The 22130-nt window shown below is 45.8% G+C and overlaps 1 protein-coding gene, 3 non-coding genes and 1 pseudogene across 5 annotated transcripts in view; 3 read left to right on the top strand and 2 right to left on the bottom strand.

The window, feature by feature from the left end:
- Positions 1-3685: 3685 nt before the first annotated feature.
- Positions 3686-6541, bottom strand: LOC133460959 (uncharacterized; annotated as a pseudogene).
- LOC133460765 (zinc finger protein OZF-like) overlaps positions 6426-22130 on the bottom strand; it is a 32061-nt gene continuing 16356 nt past the window's right edge. The window contains exons 2-3 of one of the 2 annotated variants that reach the window (XM_061741534.1): positions 19735-20812; positions 6426-6545 (exon numbers count right to left, since the gene is read on the bottom strand). In XM_061741534.1, coding sequence (XP_061597518.1) covers positions 6541-6545; positions 19735-20812 — 1083 coding nt within the window. In that variant the 3' untranslated portion in view covers positions 6426-6540. Of the gene's footprint in view, positions 6546-18397; positions 20813-22130 lie in introns of those variants that run through there. The other variant, XM_061741532.1, reaches the window with a different exon arrangement.
- On the top strand, positions 14162-14233 carry trnaw-cca (transfer RNA tryptophan (anticodon CCA)). The gene has a single exon. It is a non-coding gene; the product is annotated as a tRNA-Trp (tRNA).
- trnas-cga (transfer RNA serine (anticodon CGA)) lies at positions 14581-14662 on the top strand. Its single transcript has one exon. It is a non-coding gene; the product is annotated as a tRNA-Ser (tRNA).
- On the top strand, positions 15362-15435 carry trnat-agu (transfer RNA threonine (anticodon AGU)). The gene has a single exon. It is a non-coding gene; the product is annotated as a tRNA-Thr (tRNA).

Raw genomic sequence — 22130 nt, 5'->3', positions numbered from 1 at the left:
CAGAGACACTCCTACGACAAGGAGCCACTGAGGTGCCTTCATTCATTAAACCCATCACCCAATCCAGTGCTCAATACTAATAGATTCGGCTCCTACAAGAACTGTAACTTCTTCTTTAAGAGGCTCTTCTGTCCTCCACTCGTTACATGTATTAATGGCACCTGTTTTAACTGGTTATCAGTATAAAAGACACCTGTCCACAACCTCAAACAATCACACTCCAAACTCCACTATGGCCAAGACCAAAGAGCTGTCAAAGGACGTGAGAAACTAAATTGTAGACCTGCAGCAGGCTGGGAAGACTGAATCTGCAATAGGGAAGCAGCTTGGTGTGAAGAAATCAATTGTGGGAGGAATTATTCAAAAATGGAAGACATACAAGCATGCGCGGGTTAATGCACAGGCTTCCCTAGGCTGCAGCCTAGGGGCCCCACGTGTGGAGGGGCCCCGATTGGTCAGACTATTTTTAGAAATGTTAAATACACTGCAATGAAAAAGTGACTTCTATCGGTCCGTGGGGTGATAAACAAGTAAAAAAAGCACTGATTGGGAAAACATGGGTCACTTCTATACAATCAGCTCATTGATTGGATTTGCCGTTCTTCCGTCACAATACTGTCGCCTGTCAATCATACAGCGGAAAAATGTCGAACAAGAAAGTCAGTGGCGCTCAGAAACGGAAAGTGACAAGGAACAAGGAATTATTAATGAAAATTCCAAAGCTGACGGGGTATTTTAAGTCTGGTGGTTGTCAGGGTCAAGATGTGGAGGGAGATGACGCTGACCACGACCACCGCGCCTCGTCTTCGTTGGAATGTCCGACAGTCTCCTAGTCTAAGACCGAGGCGTCGAGAGCAGAGTCGGCAGACTCAGCGGGTTGTGCTTCTGGTGTCCCGGGAGTTAGCCACGATGTGCTAGCCTCCACTAATCCCTCTGCGAGTGTTTCACCTGTTGCTGCAGAGAGTGCAAAATACGGCAGCAATCCTGCCGCTACCTGGAGCTCGGATCCTGCGTGCTGGGAGACAATTGATGAAGGTATGAGGAAATACTGATTTAAAATGGGGCCTGAAACCTGTCAGAATAAAGATGCAGATGTGGCTGTATCTGAAAGACAACACAAACACCAAAAAAGATACTTTTCTAAAACGTTGTTTAAAAGGAAACTGGCAAATGGCGAAAGTGTGGAAAGAGAATGGTTGCTGTATTCCCCCTCAAAAGGATCTGTATTTTGTTTCGCATGCAAATTATTCGGTGACAGTGATTTTCAGTCAGCTTTCACGACTGGCTACAGTGACGGGAAGAACGCAACCACACGCCTCGCTGAACATGAAGGATCGAAGAGCCAAAAAAAGGCCATGGTAGCCTATGTTACACGCTGTGCTGATGCTGAATGCATTGATACTGAACTAAAGAAACAATTTGACAGTGAATGTGAATACTGGACGGAAGTTTTAAAGACGGTGGTTGTGGTGGTTAAGTTTTTGGCGGAGCGAGTACTACCATTCAGAGGACACAGTGAAATTTTTGGACAAGCTGATAACGGGAATTTGGGAGTTCTGGAAACCATCGCTGAGTTTGACCCATTTCTGAAAGCCCATATTGAAAAATATGGCAATGCTGGTAAGGGAACACCTTCCTATTTGTCTTCAACAACATGTTTGGAGTTTATTGAGCTGATGGGGGAGTGGGTCCTTGCAGACAAACCAGGCAAATAAAAGTGGCAAAGTTCTTTTCAATAAGTGTCTATTCCACGCCAGATGTGACCCACATTGATCAGCTGACATTCATCATGAGATATGTGTCACCCGATGGCAGGATTGAGGAGCGTTTTGTTAAGTTTCTACCTATTCAAAGTCACTCAGGAGAGTCACTTTGCCGGTCTGTTATTGGTGTTTTGCAGGACATGGGTATTGATATAAATAACTGCAGAGGCCAATGCTACGATAATGACGCCAACATGTCCGGCACTTTCAGTGGCCTTCAATCACGCATTAAACAGATTAACCCTTTGGCTGAATGGGTACCGTGCGCTGCACACACACTTAATTTAGTCGGGGTTAACAGTGTGAACTGCTGTCTTGAGAGGGAGGAATTTTTTTACTTCGTACAGACACTTTTTAATTTTTCCTCCAAATCCACATCCCGTTGGCAGGTTATTACAGCGGGTTCACAGCCCAATGATAACCACAGAATAGAAACTTTAAAAAGTCTGTCTGACACGAGATGGTCAGCACACGCACAAGCGACAAAAGCACTGCACCAGAACTATGCGAGGATCCAAGAGTCCTTGTTGATGTTAAGTGATGACTCCAGCCAAAATCTTACAACTCGAAATGAAGCAAGGGCATTGTACATTGTATCGTCTGGTGTAAAATATAATAAAGAAACGTCTCGTAATGTGCAGCGTTGTACAGTGATATAAACATTGTATATAAATATAGTCAGATAAAAATCACATTACCGTTCCCGCTGTATGTTTAACCCATGGATGTAAACACTGTGGTTCAGTCAGCAGCTCCACCTGCAGGTTTGGAGCACTTCTGGTTGTACCGGTTATGAAGCATTTTTCTTTTGAAGATGGTTTCTTGTTTTGTGCTTTGCATTGTTTCTCTATTTGCAGCAGCGTTTGATGATGCTGCATTTGTCTTTGTTTTTTGCAGCACGTTTTTTCATTTGCACCACGTTCCTCTTTTTGTACCTCGTTTTGAGTTTGTGAATTTGAATCGTTTCTGTACTTTTGTACTTTTTACATTTGGAAAAAAAATAAGAACATTTTGAAAAAGTGCATTAAGGCCATTTTGAAACTATTACAGCTGGTCAAAAACAACATTTAGGCAAGAAACTGTGAGGTAGGCACCTGTGTCAATGCAAGCTAGACTTGCAGTTTTCTTCTTAAATAGTCCTGTGAGGTAGGCTTGTGTTCTCACGTCTTATTGTAGCTCCAGTGGAAGTCTGTGTAAGTGTGAACGGTCCTGATTAAAATCTTGTGGATCCAGGAGAGATGACCGTCAGTTTTTTAGCCGCTGTTCCTTCTGCAGCATAATTCCAGTGTTGCCACTGTCAAACAATAACAAACAAATACGATAGAATCAGGACAAGATCAAGATCATGTACAATATACCAGCCAAGCTAATGTTTATAAAGCTAATAATACCAGTTCTCTTGCAGCTTAATGTGGCAATGCCAGACTGTTAAAACAACCCATGGACAGAGAGCAAGATTAAAGAGAACTCACAGTTCTATGAAGTCCCATCCAAAATCAAGGAGTTTCTTCAGTGGAGACGTGTGTGTTGACTGCAGAAAACTTCTTGTGGACGATCACACCTTTCTTCTTGGAGACAACCTTGCCCCTTTTGGCCTTTGTCCCTCTCTCTGGATTTATACCAATGAAGCGCCTGAAATCTAAATAGTCTAAGATCAGAGTGGGGTTGCAATGATATACTGTTTTGTGTACATTCAATTAAATTCAATCAATTGTTTTTTTTTGTCTTCTTCATTGCACAAATAGAGTGGACCCGAATGACAAAGTGACATCATACGGAATTATAATAAAACCTTAGTCCAATAAAACACCCAGTGTGTGTGTGTTGTGGCTTCAAATGTACCAATACCATTTTATGCTAAAAAATACAAACACATTAATTTAGTTGTAACAATATAGTGATGACAAGGAATGATGGGGTTCTTACCTCTGAATGAATTCCAGAGTACAAGCTGCCTCATCTTGATACTGAAGATTGAATATGTAGTAGATTGCAAACACAGCAGCAAGTCCCGTTACAAACGTTTGTGTGATGCACTCAGAGATGACACGGCCCTCCAGGGTGATCCTCCAACCTCCAACCACGACTTTCCCTGCTGCACCTGAAACTTCACGTCATAGCAACATGAGAATGCATCTCATTTACATTTGTAAACTCAAGATGATATGCAAAATGCGCCTATCAATGACTGAAATGAAATGTATACCATGAAGTATTAGGCGAGGACTTGCAGGAGGACTGAGAGTTGTCTGGACGTCAGCTGCAGTGGCAGAAACCTGTAGGGAACAAATACATACATACAAGATTTTTAAGAAAACATTATAAAAAGACAAATAATTAGTAAACACTAGGTGAGAGTAACCTAGAGGTGAATTAGCTTCTGATGTACCTACAGTCAAACAGATTGCAAACAAGGGTAACAATTTTACACATTAAAGGTATTGTGACATCATTTTTAACATGCTTTTAACACTATTAAAAGTCTTGGCCAACATCCCTCAAATGTGTCTAAAAGAGTGTAACAAGAAAAACTTCACTCTAGTACTCCATTCTGTCCTTTTTATGACAGTGTTTTTTTGTGCCGTGAAAAATGCTTCCTTTTTCCCCTTTCCTGTCAATCATTGCCCCGCTCCTCCTCCAAACCTCCTCCAACCAACCGCTACACACTTCTGCCGTCTTCACACACACGCGCGCACACCGACCACAAACACCGACACACAGCCCAGACAGGGCGACTAGACAGAGCACAGCAAACAATCACAAAAATAAAGGCATGTAAATAAAGTGTCCCCTTATCTTAAGTCCAGTCAGTGGCCGCGGGTCTTCTTAGCTGTTTTCCTCCGCTGATGAGAACAGAAGAGGCTCTAACAGCTCCGTGTTAAGCCTGATTTATGGTTCCGCGTTAAATCGACGCAGAGCCTACGCCGTAGAGTTCAGCGTACGGTGCGCGTCGCCGCGTAACCCTACGCCGTAGGCTCTGCGTCGGTGTAACGCGGAACCATAAATCAGCCTTTATGGTGCGCTGGAGAGGAGAGGAGGCAGCGAGCTGGGTGGAGGGGGCGGTGATTTAGCGGCCCTTTACGTCACGGCCCGCCACCAAACCAGGTGCGCCGTTTTTGCACAGTTATGCGGAAAATCCCAGAAAGCACACAATACACTGAATGTTAAAAGTTCGTTGTTTTTTGGGTGTAATTGATGTCAAGACACCCAACACAACACAAAAAATCAAGAAAAATTTGTTTTTCATGTCACAATACCTTTAAAGTATGTTAACAGGTACTGCAAATGTCTAAAAGTAGTATGAAGCCTTTTGTGGCTCCAGAGCAAACATTATCTGATAAACTGCCTCCAGTGAGTCACTCTTTAAAACACAGAGTTAGAAATAAAGAAGAAAACTCACATCTGCAAGAAGGAGCAGGCCGGTTAGGTCCTCTCCAAAGTGTGCCATGAGCAGCTGAACAACACGAAGTGCCACATTATCTTCACCATTAGAGATGACATCCTTGACATCTGTGTTAGTAGGTTTTTCCCTGAAGTATTGTGTGATGGCTTTTCCACATTCCTCCATACTGAGTTCCAAGCTACGAAGCACATTGATGTCTGTGAGCAACTCAAAATGTGCGTATACCTTGGTGTGAAAAGAAAAGGCCATTTGCTTTTGAAATCTTCCATGTCAGGTGATGGAAGTGTATTTATGTGGCGACGTTGTAGAGAGAATGTGAGCTCCATTAGATGTTTAACCTCGGCTCTTTCTGCTCCACCTGCACCCTCGTGTCTGTAAACCTCCTCCAGTCTCTGCCGGTGCTGCTCCAGAGTCTCATCAGTTTCTTCTGGGGGGAGCTCTGGCTGAAATCTTGTACATCCATAGGTGTCAGTTGGACCTCTCTTGTATGTGGAGGATCGGTGGTTTGAAAAGCTTCCATTACGGTTCACATTCTCAATGCGGTTTTTCAGTTGAATCAAAAGTGAGGTGTAACCTCCCCCCAGAAGTGACCCATCTGGAGTCATATCAGCAAAACTCTTTGGGTACTGTCTGAGGATATTTGGAACTACAGTTAGACACTGTGCACGAGTGGGGTTAGCTTCACACCTTCTCATTTCATCTGTGAGTACTCGTACCATCTGGCGTCGCGCCACTGGATTTGGTCTCTTTCCATCTGAAATAGCAGAACGAATTTCCTGTGGCATTTTTTCCCAGGGGACCTGGAAAGTTTCTGGCCATGTTTTCAGTATCTGAGATGTGGAAGGTCTGTTGCTTGGATCGCTGTTTCTTGCCTGGGTTGAACACGATGCAACGGCCGATAGCCGTGACGGGGTAGAATGAGGCGTAGTGCATAATGATGGTAATGAAGACTCAGACGCCGACCAATTACTACTCAGAGATGACGAAGTTGGAGTGGTTTGTAAATTTAATATAACTGTCTCGGTTTCTAAAAAACAAACAAAAAAACTAGATTAATTTAGATTATGGTCATTTCCTATACCTGTACCCTATGTTACTGTGGTATCAGCCTGATACAAGATTTTTAAGTATTAGTCCATCCCCACTTGAATGCCACACTAAATTAGCCATACATTACCTAATTTGAATGCATCCAGGAGTTTCCGGCACTGGATAACAGGTAGCAGATCAGCAATGTCTTCCTGCTGGACATATTTTAAGTCTTCTTTTGACTCCAAGCCCGAGCTCTGAAGTTTCGATATTATTTGCCGCTGAGTCTCAGATTTGGCAAGATCTTGCAGATGATCTCTTTGATTTCTTCACTCAAACCCGCCATCATTCTGGAAAAGAGGGAAAGAATGGTGAAGAATTATCATTGGTGTGCCATGGACAGTGTCATAGTTGAAATATGGCTGTGATGAAAATTACAGCCCTCTCTCCTATCTTATTCAGTGGGAGAACTTGCACATCTGGTGGTCTGACTAAATACCTTTTTGCCCCACTGTGTGTGTATGTATGTTGGTGTATGTATATATATTAGGGCTTTGCGATTAATCAATTTTAAATCTAAATCGGATTTATCAATCACAATCGATGTAAAAAAAAGGAAAATCGGAAAATGGATTTTCCTTTTTTGCAGCTGGCTGCATTACAGACAGACCTCGTCTAGTCTTCTTTGTTTGGTCAAGAAAATTGTAAATGTTGTCACTTTACTAAACTCAAGGAGGATTTACAGTATCTTTCAATTGCACTTCATTCCCAATAGGGAAATTTGTATTATATATTATATATATATATATATATATATATATATATATATATATATATATATATATATATATATATATATATACTGTGACGGCCCCTCCATCCACTAGTTGTCCCTCCCTTTTCTGCTGCTGTGTTTTCCTTTGCAGGAAGCAGGGTGGAGAGGTCGCCTGATTAGGTTATGACCCAGGTATTTAAAAGGCTTCACTCCTGCTTGGCTCTCTCTCTGGTCTGGTCGGGCACAGCTGCTGCTGTTTGGATTTTGTTTGTTTTTTCCACACATTCATACATGCTCACACTACTGATTACTGACTTATCTTAGTTCATTATCTTTTGTTAATAAATTTACTTTTATTATACTGTCATCCTCGTCTCGTCTCCCTCCTTGTCGCTGCCTATGACCTATATGGCTGTGACATGTGGGGGCTCGTCTAGTTAATTCGGTGACGTCAGATCAGCTGTAGCTGTAGTAAGCGGTGCGCCTGGTTTTTATGAATGAGTTACGCAGCCGGTTTTGTTGGGAGACGTTTGACTAGCGTGGTAAGTCTGTTTGTTTTGGTTTGGGTAAGCGGCCAAGTCTGTTCTGAGGAGATTGTTTTGTGCCAGGCTGTGTTGTGCTGGTGTTTTTTAGGCACTGAGTTTGTGGGGTCCTGTGTGTGCCCAGCCGTATTAAGTCGCTGTTGCTTCTGTCCCTGTAAGGCTTAAGAGCGAGTTCCCTTTGGAGTTCGTTTGGGGGGGTGTTAGTGTGGTGGGAAAGTGGCTGGAGCAGTTGTCTCGGGGGCACATCCGCAGCTGCAGGTGAGTTGCCATTTAGTGGTTGCTTTGCCGGGCTGACGGGCTTTAGTGCGTAAATACCCACCACCAAATACCTGAAGACTAGGGGGGAGCTTAGCTAGATTCTGGTTAGGCAGTTAGAGGGACGGGGCTACCGTGACGTTTTGGCTGTGGGGGGACTGTGTGAGCTCAATGTTCTACAGGTTAAGCACTGCAGGTTGTCTTTTTTGCATTGGTTTGTATAGTCTGTGTTTGGACTGGTAATTGGGCTGGTTGATAACCATGGCTAGTGTGGAGGATTTTTTGAAAGCTCCATCAGGGGAGTCTTTGGAGTACTACACACGTGATCAGTTGTTGAGGATTGCTGACCATTTCAGGTTGGAAGTGAGTGATAAACGGAGTAAGGATAGCATTAAAGCTATTATTAAGGCTAATCTGTCTGATGTGGGTATTATCAATCCTGGTAAATTGCAGGCTGCCGGTCCTGTGGTGGAATCTGTTGTGTCTGCTGATGCTGGGTTAACTTTTGAACAGAGAGAGAGATTGCTTCTGCTGCAGACTGAACTCAAAAGGCTGGAGGTGGAGGCGTGTAGACTGACCTCAGGTGGCGCTGATGCAGGCCGTGCTCTTTCAGCTGTTCCTGGTAGATCAGCCTCTAGTTCTTTTGATGTTGCCAGTAATTTGCGTTTAGTTCCCCAGTTTTGTGAGCGGGATCCAGATATATTTTTTTCGCTGTTTGAGCGTGTTGCTGAGGGTAGAGAGTGGTCAGATTTAGATCGCACACTGCTTTTGCAATGTGTTTTAACTGGTAAAGCGCAGGAAGCCTACTCTGCTCTCTCAGTAGGTGAAAGTAAGGTGTATGCAACTGTGAGCTCTGAGTTGCCTTTTTCTGAGGAAACTAGTACTTGAGATTATGTTCTGATGCGAGGGATGGGGTTAACGGTGTTGCCGGTTCCATTGCATCATCTAGTGTTGAACTGTGGGTTGGTTCGGGGTGACGTCACCATGGGTGTGCGCCCTGCACTGCCGATTGAGGGTGTGGACATTATTTTAGGTAACGACCTTGCTGGTAGCCGTGTGTGGGCTGATGGTGTGCCACCTCCACCCATAGTAACATCTTCACCTGTTGTTACAGGAAAACTAGATGAGAGTGCTCAATGCTTTCCTGAGGTTTTTACAGCCTGTGCAGTGACTCGAGCTATGTGCCGTGCAGAGTCAGAGTCTGAGCCTGAACTTGAGGGTGGGGGACCAGGGGAGAGTGAGATTTTCTCTGTGGACATCCCTGACTCTTTGTTGTCTGTTTCTCGCAGTGACCTGCTGGTGGAGCAGAGGGCAGATCCCTCTCTGAGCCAGTTGTTTGACCGAGTTCTCACTGTTGAGGAGGCTAGGAGCGCAGTACGTGGTTACTTGCTGCAGGATGGATTGTTGGTGAGGAAATGGTTGCTGCATGGGGAAAACTTTGTTGGTGACCCGGTCTGGCAGATTGTTGTTCCTTCAAAGTTCCGCAGTGAGGTGCTGAGGGCTTCTCATGATCAGTCTGGGCACCTGGGAGTCCGCAAAACGTATGATTACATTCTGCAATACTTTTTCTGGCCTCAGTTAAAGAGGGATGTGTCCAGGTACATTAAAACATGTCATATATGTCAGATGACAGGAAAGCCAAATCAGAGTATTAAGCCAGCTCCTCTGTGCCCTATTCCAGCAATAGCGCAGCCATTTGAACATCTGATTATTGACTGTGTTGGTCCTTTACCTCGTTCCAAGTCTGGTAGCAACTATTTGCTTACAGTAATGTGTCAGAGCACAAGGTATCCAGCTGCATATCCATTGCGTACCATTACTGGTAGGTCTGTGGTGAAGGCTCTGACACAGTTCATTTCCACCTTTGGCATCCCAAAAGTAATTCAGAGTGATCAGGGCTCTAATTTTTCATCTCATTTGTTTGCTCAGGTTCTGAAACAGTTACATGTTAAACATAACCAGGCTTCTGCGTACCATGCTCAGAGCCAAGGGGCTCTGGAAAGATTTCACCAGACCCTGAAGTCTCTGTTGCGTGGCTACTGTGTTGAATTGAATCAGGACTGGGAGCAAGGGCTGCCGTGGCTTCTGTTAGCTGCTCGAGAGGTTGTGCAGGAAAGCACCGGTTTTAGCCCAAATGAGCTTGTGTTTGGACACACAGTGCGTGGGCCACTTACTCTGTTGCATGATGCTGTGGGGCAATCAGAACCACCTAGTAATTTGATTGACTATGTCAATGGTTTTCGGCACCGATTGTACGTGGCTGGGGAGATGGCTAGGGAGAAGTTAAACTCTTCCCAGGGGAAAATGAAGCGTCTTTATGACCGCCAAGCTGAGCACCATCAGTTTAGTCCTGGTGATCAGGTACTTGCATTGTTGCCAATTGCCAGTACCCCTTTTCAAGCCAAGTTTACTGGCCCGTTTACAGTTTTACGCCAGCTGTCAGACCTAAATTACCTGTTGTCGACACCACGGCGTAGGAAATCAACCCAACTTTGCCATGTAAATTTACTGAAACCTTATTACACTCGGGAGTCACAGTTCTCTGCATCTAGTGGTGAGCGGCAGAAAGAGTCTGTTAAATCGGTGGCTGCTGCTGTGGGAAGTTATGTGTTTCTATCTGTGCCAGAGGATGATGGGGTTACTCCACCGGATGAGTGTGTTGCGTGGCAGGCTAAAGAACTCTGAAACCTTGAAAAATCTGGAGTTTCTGTTTGGTCATCTGTCTGAGGAGAGGGGCGCTGAGTTGTCGGCTCTGATTAATGGTTATAGTACAGCGGATTACCAAAAAACTGTGCACTTTTTGAAAAAAGCATGAAACTTCTACCACTGTTAGATGATACCATGAGGTTTATTTTCAGATGTGGAGGACAGTCAGATCTGACCCCTGAGGCCCTGGAGAGGTCAAATTCAAAACGGCCGCCAAAAATATTGAAAAATGCTTAACTTCGGAACCAAGCGCAGTAGAAGAACATTTAAGATGTCATTTCCCACTAATTTCTAGGTGCCTATTCAGTTGGTGATACTTTTGAGACCAATTGAATTCAACAAAATGCCTTCAGATCAATGTCAAGGTCAATTTATCCAGACAAAGGGAGGCGAAAGACGGAGAAAGGTGGTTTATTTCCCAAATAATGAAAGTAACAAGTGATTTTTTTTATGATGACAAGAATTATTATAATAACTTATATTAATACAGCACCTGTCATAAAACCTACTGTAAGGTTGCATAACAATCAAACAAACAATCAATAATGGATCACATAATGGAAATCAAATTTCTTAGTCATGAAGGACTAAACCCTAACACAATCTCCCGAACAAAAACAGAGATCAGTACACGCAAGTGCAGCTTTGACACATGTGACACCCTTTGCGGCAGTTACACCGGATCAGCTCATGGCAAGATTTTGATGCTTCAGGGAGAGCTGTCCAGAATGGCTGCCACCCAGTGGATTCTTTTCTCCAACCCCAGTCAGATGGGTCTGGGATGTTTGGATCCAAGACCAGTGACTGGTTCCATAGGTTGGCCTGAAAGCAAGTCCTCTTGATGTGCTCCTTGAGGGCTGCCTGGGTTGGAGGGATGTTCTCCAAAGTCCTGGACTTCTGGGAGAAAAGATATTTCCTGGCATCGTTTACCTCCATGCATGCACTGGTTTGGTCATACATCAGCACCACAAATCGTTCGATCAGTGACCTTGATCCTTCACTGACCTCACTTGGCATGGCCAGGAGTTCCTGCAGAGCATCAGTGACCTCTGGGAAAGAATTCCAAGTCTCCCAGGCTGTCTTCTTTCCTCGGCCAGCAAATGCAGACACAGTGTCACACCCAGTGAAAGCATGAAAGACGGGGAGAGTCAGGCACTTGGCAGGAATCATTGTGGCAACAATTTGGTGAATAGGAATGTACCTGAAGCTCGGTCCAACACCAAAGGCAACCCACAGCTCATCAGGAGCTATTTTGCTGAAAGAAGACACTGCCAATACAACCACATCTGTATCAACTGTACGTATGGTCACCTTCTTACAACCCTTCTGCACAGCATCTGCCGCATGCAGAAGTAGCCGAGTGTCAGCCTCCTCTTGCAGGCATGGGGCAAGGCAGGCCACACATGAGTGTAAGTAAGAGAGCAGAGCACTCCAGTTCCATCAGTTGCATACTGTTCCTTGCCCTGTGCAACAGGCAGGCGAATGGCTTCTCGTGTCAGGAAAGAAAACAACTCTGTTTTGTTGTCATCGCATCGAAGGAAGTCCTTCCAGTTCTTGGGCATCGCATTAAGGGATGCCACTCTTCTCCTCATGCCCTTCCCCCTTTTATGCCTTGTTGAGGCTTTCAGACTGGCAGATAAGTATACATCCCAAACAAGGTCAACACGGGAGCTTACATCAAGTTGAGCAGAGATGTATGGTGCAAAAACAGTTTCACCATACTCTTGGAATGTTCTTGATGTATTTGGATTCAGCATTTGAACCACAGCTGCACCATCTAAAATAACTGCATCAGCCACGGGGACACTCTTGTTTTCGGGCAGATTTGACTCCAGACATCGAAGCAGATCAGCTTTAACCCCAAGCCGAAGTTTTCCTCCACTTGACAGAGCTGGGGTGCTGCCTGGTTTTCATGGGAAAAGAAATTGTTGATGTCGCCATCTCTTGTTTGACACGAGATGTACATCCTTGAAAAAAGACCACAGTCACTCTTCAGTGCAGCAAGTTGTGCCTTCTCTTTTGACTTGACCTTGACAGGTGGCCTGCTGAACAGTGGCAACTTGTTCTTTGGAAGAGGATGTGTGATAGGTGTTGTAGGAATCATTACTTGTAGCTATCAAGATAGGTGATATCCTTTAAATTAGAAAGCTGAAATTTATGCTGTGTTCAATCATTCAACTGACTTAGCTCACAAATTACTACGTAATTTTAAACATTCACAACATTACTGATAATGTTCAGTTTACCTGTTAGAGGTTTGTCAGAATATTCATGTCATAATATTCCTGCCAGAAGTTGTCTCTCCTCCAGACTGTAACGTTAGTTGTTAGCTTCAGCTGCTCAGGTGTCATCCACCCTACTGACAACTCTAATGGAATTAGCTACTGATAGAGGGCCACCTGGACCTGGAGGTAGTTCTAATGCTAGAAATAAAATCACTACACATCATCATAGTTAATAATAACAGATAGTAAAAAGTTATAGGGCATATGGATACAAATACATATTTATTGCGTTTTTTACATATTTTTTTTTTACCTTGACCTTAAATAAAATGCATTTTCTTGAATTCTATTGGTCTCAAAGATATCACCAGCTGACTGGGCACCCAAAAATCAGTAGGAAATGACACCTTAAATGTTATTCTACTGCGCTTGGTTCCAAAGTTAAGCATTTTTCAATATTCTTGGCGGCCATTTTGAATTTGACCTCTCCAGGGCCTCAGGGGTCAGATCTGACTGTCCTCCACATCTGAAAATAAACCTCATGGTATCATCTAACAGTGGAACAGTAGAAGTTTCATGCTTTTTTCAAAAAGTGCACAATACTTCTTGTTTTGGGGGATATGCCGCTGTACTATTATCTGTGTCTGTTGTTGCAAACTTATTGTTTAGATATCCGCCACATCAAATGAGTTGATACGTTGTGGCTGATGCTCTATCCAGAGCACCTTATTCTTAATCATGTAACTGTGCCATTTATTGTTTGATCTCTCCGGTCTTCTGTGTCTTTCTTTTCGCTGTCGCTCTTAAATGCTTTTCCAGGCGCCGGAATTGCTGGGTTGCAGCGTGGGGGTTGGTTTGCTGACCGGGGAAGGCAACGAAATTGGTCAGTTTGAATTGTACTGCAATTTATTAATTTCATGTAACTAGTGACGGTGGTTAAGTGTTTTAGTTTTGTGCAATGTAGTTGTGCCCTTTCCGGGGTTCCAGTGGGAACCCCGTTTTTATGGGGGGGGGGGTGACAACCCCTCCATCCACTAGTTGTCCCTCCCTTTTCTGCTGCTGTGTTTTCCTTTGCAGGAATCAGGGTGGAGAGGTCGCCTGATTAGGTGATGACCCACAACTGGGTCCGGTGTGGGTCTCTCTTTAAAACGCTTCACTCCTGCTTGGCTCTCTCTCTGGTCTGGTCGGGCACAGCTGCTGCTGTTTGGATTTTGTTTGTTTTTTCCACACATTCATACATGCTCACACTACTGATTACTGACTTATCTTAGTTCATTATCTTTTGTTAATAAATGTACTTTTATTATACTGTCATCCTCGTCTCGTCTCCCTCCTTGTCGCTGCCTATGAGCCGGGCTGTGACAATACACACACACTTTGATCTACTTCAAATCATGTTTCTCTAGTTTGCCCTCTATGATTAGATTTGTGTTAGTTAAACAACCTCAGACCGTGTCAGAAAAGGCTCTGTGGCGCAATGGTAGCGCGTCTGACTCCAGATCAGAAGGTTATGTGTTCAACTCACATCAGGGTCATAATGAACTTTCAGTTTTTTTATTTATCCATCCTCACGAGTTCACCAACCAGACAAACTTTAGCTGCAACAGAAAACTTTGATATGTACCTGGAATTGTTCAAGTCTGCATAATCACCTGACTTGATGAAAGGAGGAACAAAAGATAATCTTTAAAAGAACCAATTTCATTTGTTTATCAGGAGACACAAGGCAAGTTTATTTGTATACCACATTTCATGTACAATTTAAAGTGATTTAATAGCAACATTTAAGATAAAAATATGTGTCAAAGTGATAAAGTAAAATCATCCAGTTTTAAAAAGTCTCTAAATTGTCTGATTCTGCAGATTCACACATATAGGAGTGGTTGTTGTGGCCGAGTGGTTAAGGCGATGGACTCGAAATCCATTGGGGATTCCCCGCGCAGGTTCAAATCCTGCCAACAACGATTAGTATTTGAATGGGGAAAAAAAGGCTTCTTAAATCTTGTCTTAACCTCAGACAAAACTGATTTAAAACTCATCCATCAGGGGCCTCATGTACAAAGAGTGTACGTGTGCCACTTTTTACGGTTGGATGTTCAAAAAGTGATTAAATGTGAAAAGTTGTGGTCCTTCACGCACACATTAATTCTGGCGTATGCACATTTCTGAGGTTTTGTCTTATGGCGACACTCACTGGGGATGCAGTGAAGTCCAACATATGAGGAAAAGTGACTTCAACAACAAGTTCACTACCACACATTAAGGGCACGACAGTCCCCACATCACCAAATAAGTTACACAGGAGTCGAAATGCAACAATTTCACAATTAACCACATGGTCTGATCATAAAACTAAAGGTTGGTGCAAAACAATGTATACCTCAAATCACACTGTCAGCCTTGGCTCTGTTAGAGGACACTGCTGATGGCAGGATGCAGTACGGAGTCTTTAGGGACCACTCTGCTGGTCCAGGATGAAGACTGGATCATCAGCTAATTTTACTCCATGCAAGGATTCACAATTAAATCCATGCACTCTTTGTACATGAGACGCCAGGTGCTGGAAGCCAATCTGGCCTTGCAGCAGAAGATGCTGAAACATCCAAATGAGGTTCTGGAGAGACGTGTTCCAAAACGAGACGAGGTAACTGAGAGGTTACAGAGGCCCTGTGGCTTAGTTGGTCAAAGCACCTGTCTAGTAAACAGGAGATCCTGGGTTCAAATCCCAGCAGAGCCTCTAAACTCATCTGTCTTTGGAGGAGAGAAAGATTAGAGATGTTTCATTCATTCATAGTTCAACCGTGGTGGTGAAATGGTAAAATGACATGTAGCTTAATAAAGAAAGAAAATCACATTGAAGTTTTCTAAACCGAAGTTAGTCAAAGTCAAAGTAGCTTTATTATCGATTCATCACATGTCAGACATACAAAGAATAGAGGACGTTTCCCACTTCCCTCGGTGAAACATATAAAGTGCGCAGGCACAACAGATAAAGATTTAAAAAAGAGTTCACATATACACTACACACAAACGCTGTTAAATACAGAAAATGCACATTTCAAATATTTTTCAAACATGAGCAACGAGAGGCTCCTCAGTCTCTCTGTGAGCGTCGTCGCTCTGACGGATCTGGTCCTGTTGACGACTAAAAAAAGGCTCCACGGAGCAACTTGTAACAGGCAATGCTATCAGAATACGATGCAAACAGTTAATCTTGGATAAAACATCTTTGTCGCAGGAGTCTAAGACTTCAATAATGGACGGGAACTCATGTCCGCCATCCACCTTCCGTTTGATGAGTTGTCTGAAGGCTGATTTATGGTTCTGCGTTACACCGACGCAGAGCCTACAGCGTAGGGTACGCGGCGACGCACACCGTACGTTGTGCGTCGCCGCGTACCCTACGCCGTCGATTTAACGCAGAACCATAATTTAGGTTTAACAGTCCAGCTGCCGCGACACATCGCCTGTTTTACATGCAAAAATAAGATTTTTTATTTTGAATTATTTTGAACATCATGATTACATACTAATAGCCTAGATTTAGAATACAACATGTTAGTAAGACTATACCAAAAAACAAAAAAAAAAGCATCACATTTTTGGGTGTGCCAGCCGTCTCTGTGGGTGGCACTGGCACACCCTGGCACACCCGTGGCTACGCCACTGGTTTGTGGGCATTATTACATTGGCGGGCGTTACACACGTAATCTTAAAGTGAAGCGTAGAAGAAGTTATATTCTTCTACCACTGCATTTGCACCTAGCTTGTGGCCTCTACTTTATTCATTCTCGCAAATATGCTCAATTGGCTGAAATCAGGGAAAATATCAGGTGGGACATCTAAAATCAAAGTTAGTGATGAAGGAGGAGAGGAACCAAGACAGAGTGAGGAATCGGAGAAAACAGAGGAGATAATCGCAACGGATCCGGGAGAAGAAAAAGCGTGAGAATCAGAAAATGATCAGGAGGTCTGAGGACGTAGCAGGCGGGTCAGGAGGTCTGGGGGCGTAGCAGGCGGGTCAGGAGGTCTGGGGACGTAGCAGGCGGGTCAGGAGGTCGGTCTGCGGGCGTAGCAGGCGGGTCAGGAGGTCTGTCTGGGGGCGTAGCAGACGGGTCAGGAGGTCTGTCTGGGGGCGTAGCAGACGGGTCAGGAGGTCTGTCTGGGGGCGTAGCGGGCGGGTCAGGAGGTCGGTCTGGGGGCGTAGGAGGTCGGTCTGGGGGTGTAGCAGGCCGGTCAGGAGGTCGGTCTGGGGGCGTAGCAGGCGGGTCAGGAGGTCGGTCTGGGGGCGTAGCAGGCGGGTCAGGAGGTCTGTCTGGGGGCGTAGCAGGCGGGTCAGGAGGTCGGTCTGGGGGCGTAGCAGGCCGGTCCGGAGGTCGGCCTGGGGGGCGTAGCAGGCGGGTCAGGAGGTCGGTCTGTGGGCGTAGGAGGCGGGTCAGGAGGTCTGGGGGCGCAGCAGGCGGGTCAGGAGGTCTGGGGGCGTAGCAGGCGGGTCAGGAGGTCTGGGGGCGTAGCAGGCGGGTCAGGAGGTCTCGGGCGTAGCCGGGTCCTCGGTGCTGGCTGAGGGGGTTCTGGGACCACCGCCGGAGCCAGAACAGGGGGCGATGCGTCCAGGACCACTGCCGGAGCCGGAACAGGGGGCGATGCGTCCAGGACCACCGGCGGAGCCGGAACAGGGGCCAATGCGTCCAGGACCACTGCCGGAGCCGGAACAGGGGGCGATGCGTCCAGGACCACCGCTAAAGCCGGGACAGGGGGCGATGCGTCCAGGACTACCTCCGGAGCCGGAACAGGGGGCGATGCGTCCAGGACCACCTCCGGAGCCGGAACAGGGGGCGATGCGTCCAGGACCACCGGCGGAGCCGGAACAGGGGCCAATGCGTCCAGGACCACCGCCGGAGCCGGAACAGGGGGCGATGCGTCCAGGACCACCGCTGGAGCCGGAACAGGGAGCGATGCGTCCAGGACCACCACTAGAGCCGGAACAGGGGGCGATGCGTCCAGGACCACCGCCGGAGCCGGAACAGGGGGCGATGCGTCCAGGACCACCGCTGGAGCCGGAACAGGGAGCGATGCGTCCAGGACCACCACTAGAGCCGGAACAGGGGGCGATGTGTCCAGGACCACCGCTAGAGCAGGAACAGGGGGCCATGCGTCCAGGACCACCGCTAGAGCCGGAACAGGGGGCAATGCGTCCAGGACCACTGCCGGAGCCGGAACAGGCTGGGACTGCCGCCGCCGTCTTTTCTCCTGAAACTGGAGACTCCTGGGCCCATTTCAAGCCAGGTGTGTTCCCCAGAAAGGGGGAAGAGACTGGGGTGGGTCCGGGACCACCTCGGGAACAGCAACAGGCTGGCGCTGGCGGCATGTCCCTGTCCCCTTCAACATACGGTGGTAGGACGCCACTTGGTCACCGTAAAAGAGCTCCCACAGATCCATGTTCTTTCCTGGTGGGTCCATGCTGGCTGGGTTCATACTTTTGGCCAGATTGTACTGTCACGGCTCAAAAGTCAGAGAACCCAAATGAACAACATCAAACGGAGTATCAGAGTCCAAGAGGCTTTAATCAGGTCAGAGGTAGGCAGGAGTCAAAAACCGGGAAGACAGGCAGATCAGGCAGACAAATCCAAAGGAGCAGGCAAAAATCCAAAAACCGGGAATCAGGCAAAGTCACAGGCAAGCAGGCAGAAACAGACAGAATCAGGAATGCTGGAAAGCTAGGCATGAACGCTAGACAATCTGGCAACTGGCATGTGGAAATGGGCCGGTATATAAAGGGGAACTGATGATCATGGGAACCAGGTGTGCAGATGGGCGGGGAAGCACAGGTGAGGGGAAAGAGAAGATGTCTGGTTGATGAGGGTGGCAGGATCTGGAACGACAGGAGAGTGATCATGGAAAAAACCTATCCCCAACTGGGAAACCATGACAGGTTGTAGAAGATGAATTCAGCAGGTTTCCTTCTGTGATGTCCGACTGGTGAAATGAATGGTGATGACTTCCTGTCCACTACATAATCTGTGCGAAAGTCATGGAAAGACGTATGAAACATCATAGGATGAACCTGCAGTAGCAACACTTCAGCCAGTGGTGGCAGTGGCTCGGGGTGGAGAGGAGGAAGAGATGTTAGAGATGCGCTAATGTAGTGTTTGTGGAATAGTTAATGCTATAATTAGATTACATTCTGTATCTCAGAATGGTGTAACAATAAATTTGTGCTTTTTGCAGATATATGGATTTTGTCCATCCATCCATCTTCATCCACTTGATGTGGGACTGGTTAGCGGGGGCAGCAGTCTGAGCAGAGATGTCCAGACTTCCCTCACCCCACACATTTCCTCCAGCTCTTCTGGAGGGATCCAGAGACGTTCCCAGGTCAGCCAAAAGACATTCCCTCCGGTGTGTCCTGGCTCTTCTCCTGGTGGGACATGCCAGGAACACCTTCCCAGGAGGTGTCCAGGGGGCATCATATGTTAGTCTTTCAAGTTTTAGGTATGACGTTGTCTGATTATTTTGCTTTTTGTGCTGAGGTGTTTTTTGCAATTCCACACTTCATACTGATCAAATCTTTAGAGTTTATCACTCGTGTGAGTACGTTGGTGCTTCTTTAGCTGACTTGATGTGGTAAAAGCTGCCTCACACTGTTCACATCTGAACGGTTTATCTCCAGTGTGAATACGTTGGTGAGTCCTTAGATGACCTTGTTGGGTAAAAGATGCTCCACACTGATCACATCTGAACGGTTTATCTCCAGTGTGAATACGTTGGTGAATCCTTAGACTATCTAGTCTGGAAAAAGCTGCTCCACACTGATCACATCTAAACGGTTTATCTCCAGTGTGAATACGTTGGTGAATCTTTAGCTTTCCTGACTCAGTAAAAGCTGCTCCACACTGATCACATCTAAACGGTTTTTCTGCAGTGTGAATACGTTGGTGAATCTTTAGCTTTCCTGACTCAGTAAAAGCTGCTCCACACTGATCACACCTAAATGGTTTTTCTCCAGTGTGAATACGTTGGTGAGTCATTAGATTACCTGATGTGGTAAAAGCTGTTCCACACTGATCACACCTAAACGGTTTATCTCCAGTGTGAATACGTTGGTGAGTCATTAGACTACCTCGTTGGGTAAAAGCTGCTCCACACTGATCACATCTGAACGGTTTATCTCCAGTGTGAATACGTTGGTGAGTCCTTAGATGACCTTGTTGGGTAAAAGCTGCTCCACACTGATCACACCTAAATGGTTTATCTCCAGTGTGAATACGTTGGTGAATCTTTAGCTTTCCTGACTCAGTAAAAGCTGCTCCACACTGATCACATCTAAACGGTTTTTCTGCAGTGTGAATACGTTGGTGAATCTTTAGCTTTCCTGACTCAGTAAAAGCTGCTCCACACTGATCACACCTAAATGGTTTTTCTCCAGTGTGAATACGTTGGTGAGTCATTAGATTACCTGATGTGGTAAAAGCTGTTCCACACTGATCACACCTAAACGGTTTATCTCCAGTGTGAATACGTTGGTGAGTCATTAGATTACCTGATGTGGTAAAAGCTGTTCCACACTGATCACACCTAAACGGTTTATCTCCAGTGTGAATACGTTGGTGAGTCCTTAGATTGCCTTGTTGGGTAAAAGATGCTCCACACTGATCACACCTAAACGGTTTATCTCCAGTGTGAATACGTTGGTGAGTCCTTAGATTGCCTTGTTGGGTAAAAAATGCTCCACACTGATCACACCTAAACGGTTTATCTCCAGTGTGAATACGTTGGTGAATCTTTAGCTTTCCTGACGCAGTAAAAGCTGCCTCACACTGATCACATCTAAATGTTTTTTCTCCAGTGTGAATACGTTGGTGAGTCCTTAGATGACTTTGTTGGGTAAAAGCTGCTCCACACTGATCACACCTAAACGGTTTATCTCCAGTGTGTATACGTTGGTGAGTCATTAGATGACTTGATGTGGTAAAAGCTGCTCCACACTGATCACAACTGAACGGGTTATCTCCAGTGTGAATCATCTTATGTTTTCTCAGACCTGATGAAGTGGTGAAGACTTTCTTGCAGTGATCACAACGGAAACTTGTGGGTCTCTCTTTGCCTTTATGTTTCTGTAAGTACAGAGAAGAAGAATTAAATCATCTTGTTGGCCGACTCACAAAAGCTTTTCAGTTTCTATAAAGTGCTGTCCGTCTAAAGTGCTGTTATTGACAGCCAGAAACCTTCTGATGAAACATCTCAGTACGTCAAATCAAAAGTGTAAATGGTTAAAGCTACTAACACGAAAACCATCAAAATAGTTCATTAATAGGGATGGGTATTGATAAGATCTTCCAACCATTTTTCATTCTGCTTAACAATTCGGTTTTTATCGATTCTCTTATCAATTCTCATTTGGGAAAAAAAGAGTAAAGAAAGAAAAAATTCCTACAGATACAATAGGGCCTTCGCACTGTAAGTGCTCGGGCCCTAAAAATGTCATACATTCTGGATTCATCGAGCTTCTCTCAGATCCCGGGGGAGGCGGGGGACATCGAGTCCGAGTGGACCAAGTTTGGGCGGTCCTGGAGGCAAAAACCCGGGTCTGAGAGGAGTTCGGTGAGAGCATGGAGGAAGACTTTCGGTCGGCCTCGAGGAAATTCTGGAGGACCGTTCGGCGCCTCAGAAGGGGGAAGCAGTAAGACCGCAAGCTGGATGCGATTCTTGAACAGAATCGCAGGCTAGCGGCGGTCTTTGAGCTCTTTGGCAAGATGGATCTTGGAGAAGTTGGAAGCTCGGCTTGGCGGGAATTGATCACAATTCGTCTGTTTGGAGTCGCCATTGAGGAACCAGAGACTTAAGGCAGACGGAAAAGGCAAGGCAAATTTATTTACTGGAGTCTGCCTGTTTCTTTTAAATATAATTGTTGATTCTATAATGTGACCTTGACAGGGCAGCTTGGCCCGCTGCACCAGTCACAATCTCCCTGGTGGAATGAAAACAAGGGACTCTGCCCCCACTAGCCCTCCCCTCTCCAAGGAACATCCGTGGACCTGGATCAGAACTGTACCGGGTCTGTGGACCTGTTTCAGAACTGTACCGGGTCTGTGGACCTGGATCAGAACTGTACCGGGTCTGTGGACCTGGATCAGAACTGTACCGGGTCTGTGGACCTGGATCAGAACTGTACCGGGCCGTCTGATAACATCAAGGACATTGGCTGAGAGCAGCTCTGGGGCGAAGTTTCACAGACTTACCGCTCACACACACTTGCTGATAACCACACCTCCCTCAACTCAACGCCATTCCTCGGCCCCCCCTCTTATCACCCCCCCCACACAGTCAACAGGTTTGAGAGCCGCGCTGAGACTCGTGACTCATGTCTCATGTTATTTGTTTTGTCTGTTATCTTGATGGGTTGTACTGGTCCAAATTTCACGGTGCTGGGAC

This window comes from Cololabis saira, chromosome 15 (assembly GCF_033807715.1).
Source record: "Cololabis saira isolate AMF1-May2022 chromosome 15, fColSai1.1, whole genome shotgun sequence".
Classification (NCBI taxonomy): domain Eukaryota; kingdom Metazoa; phylum Chordata; class Actinopteri; order Beloniformes; family Belonidae; genus Cololabis; species Cololabis saira.
The sequence above is the reverse complement of the archived record's forward strand: the minus strand, read 5'-3'. Positions and strand labels throughout refer to the sequence as shown.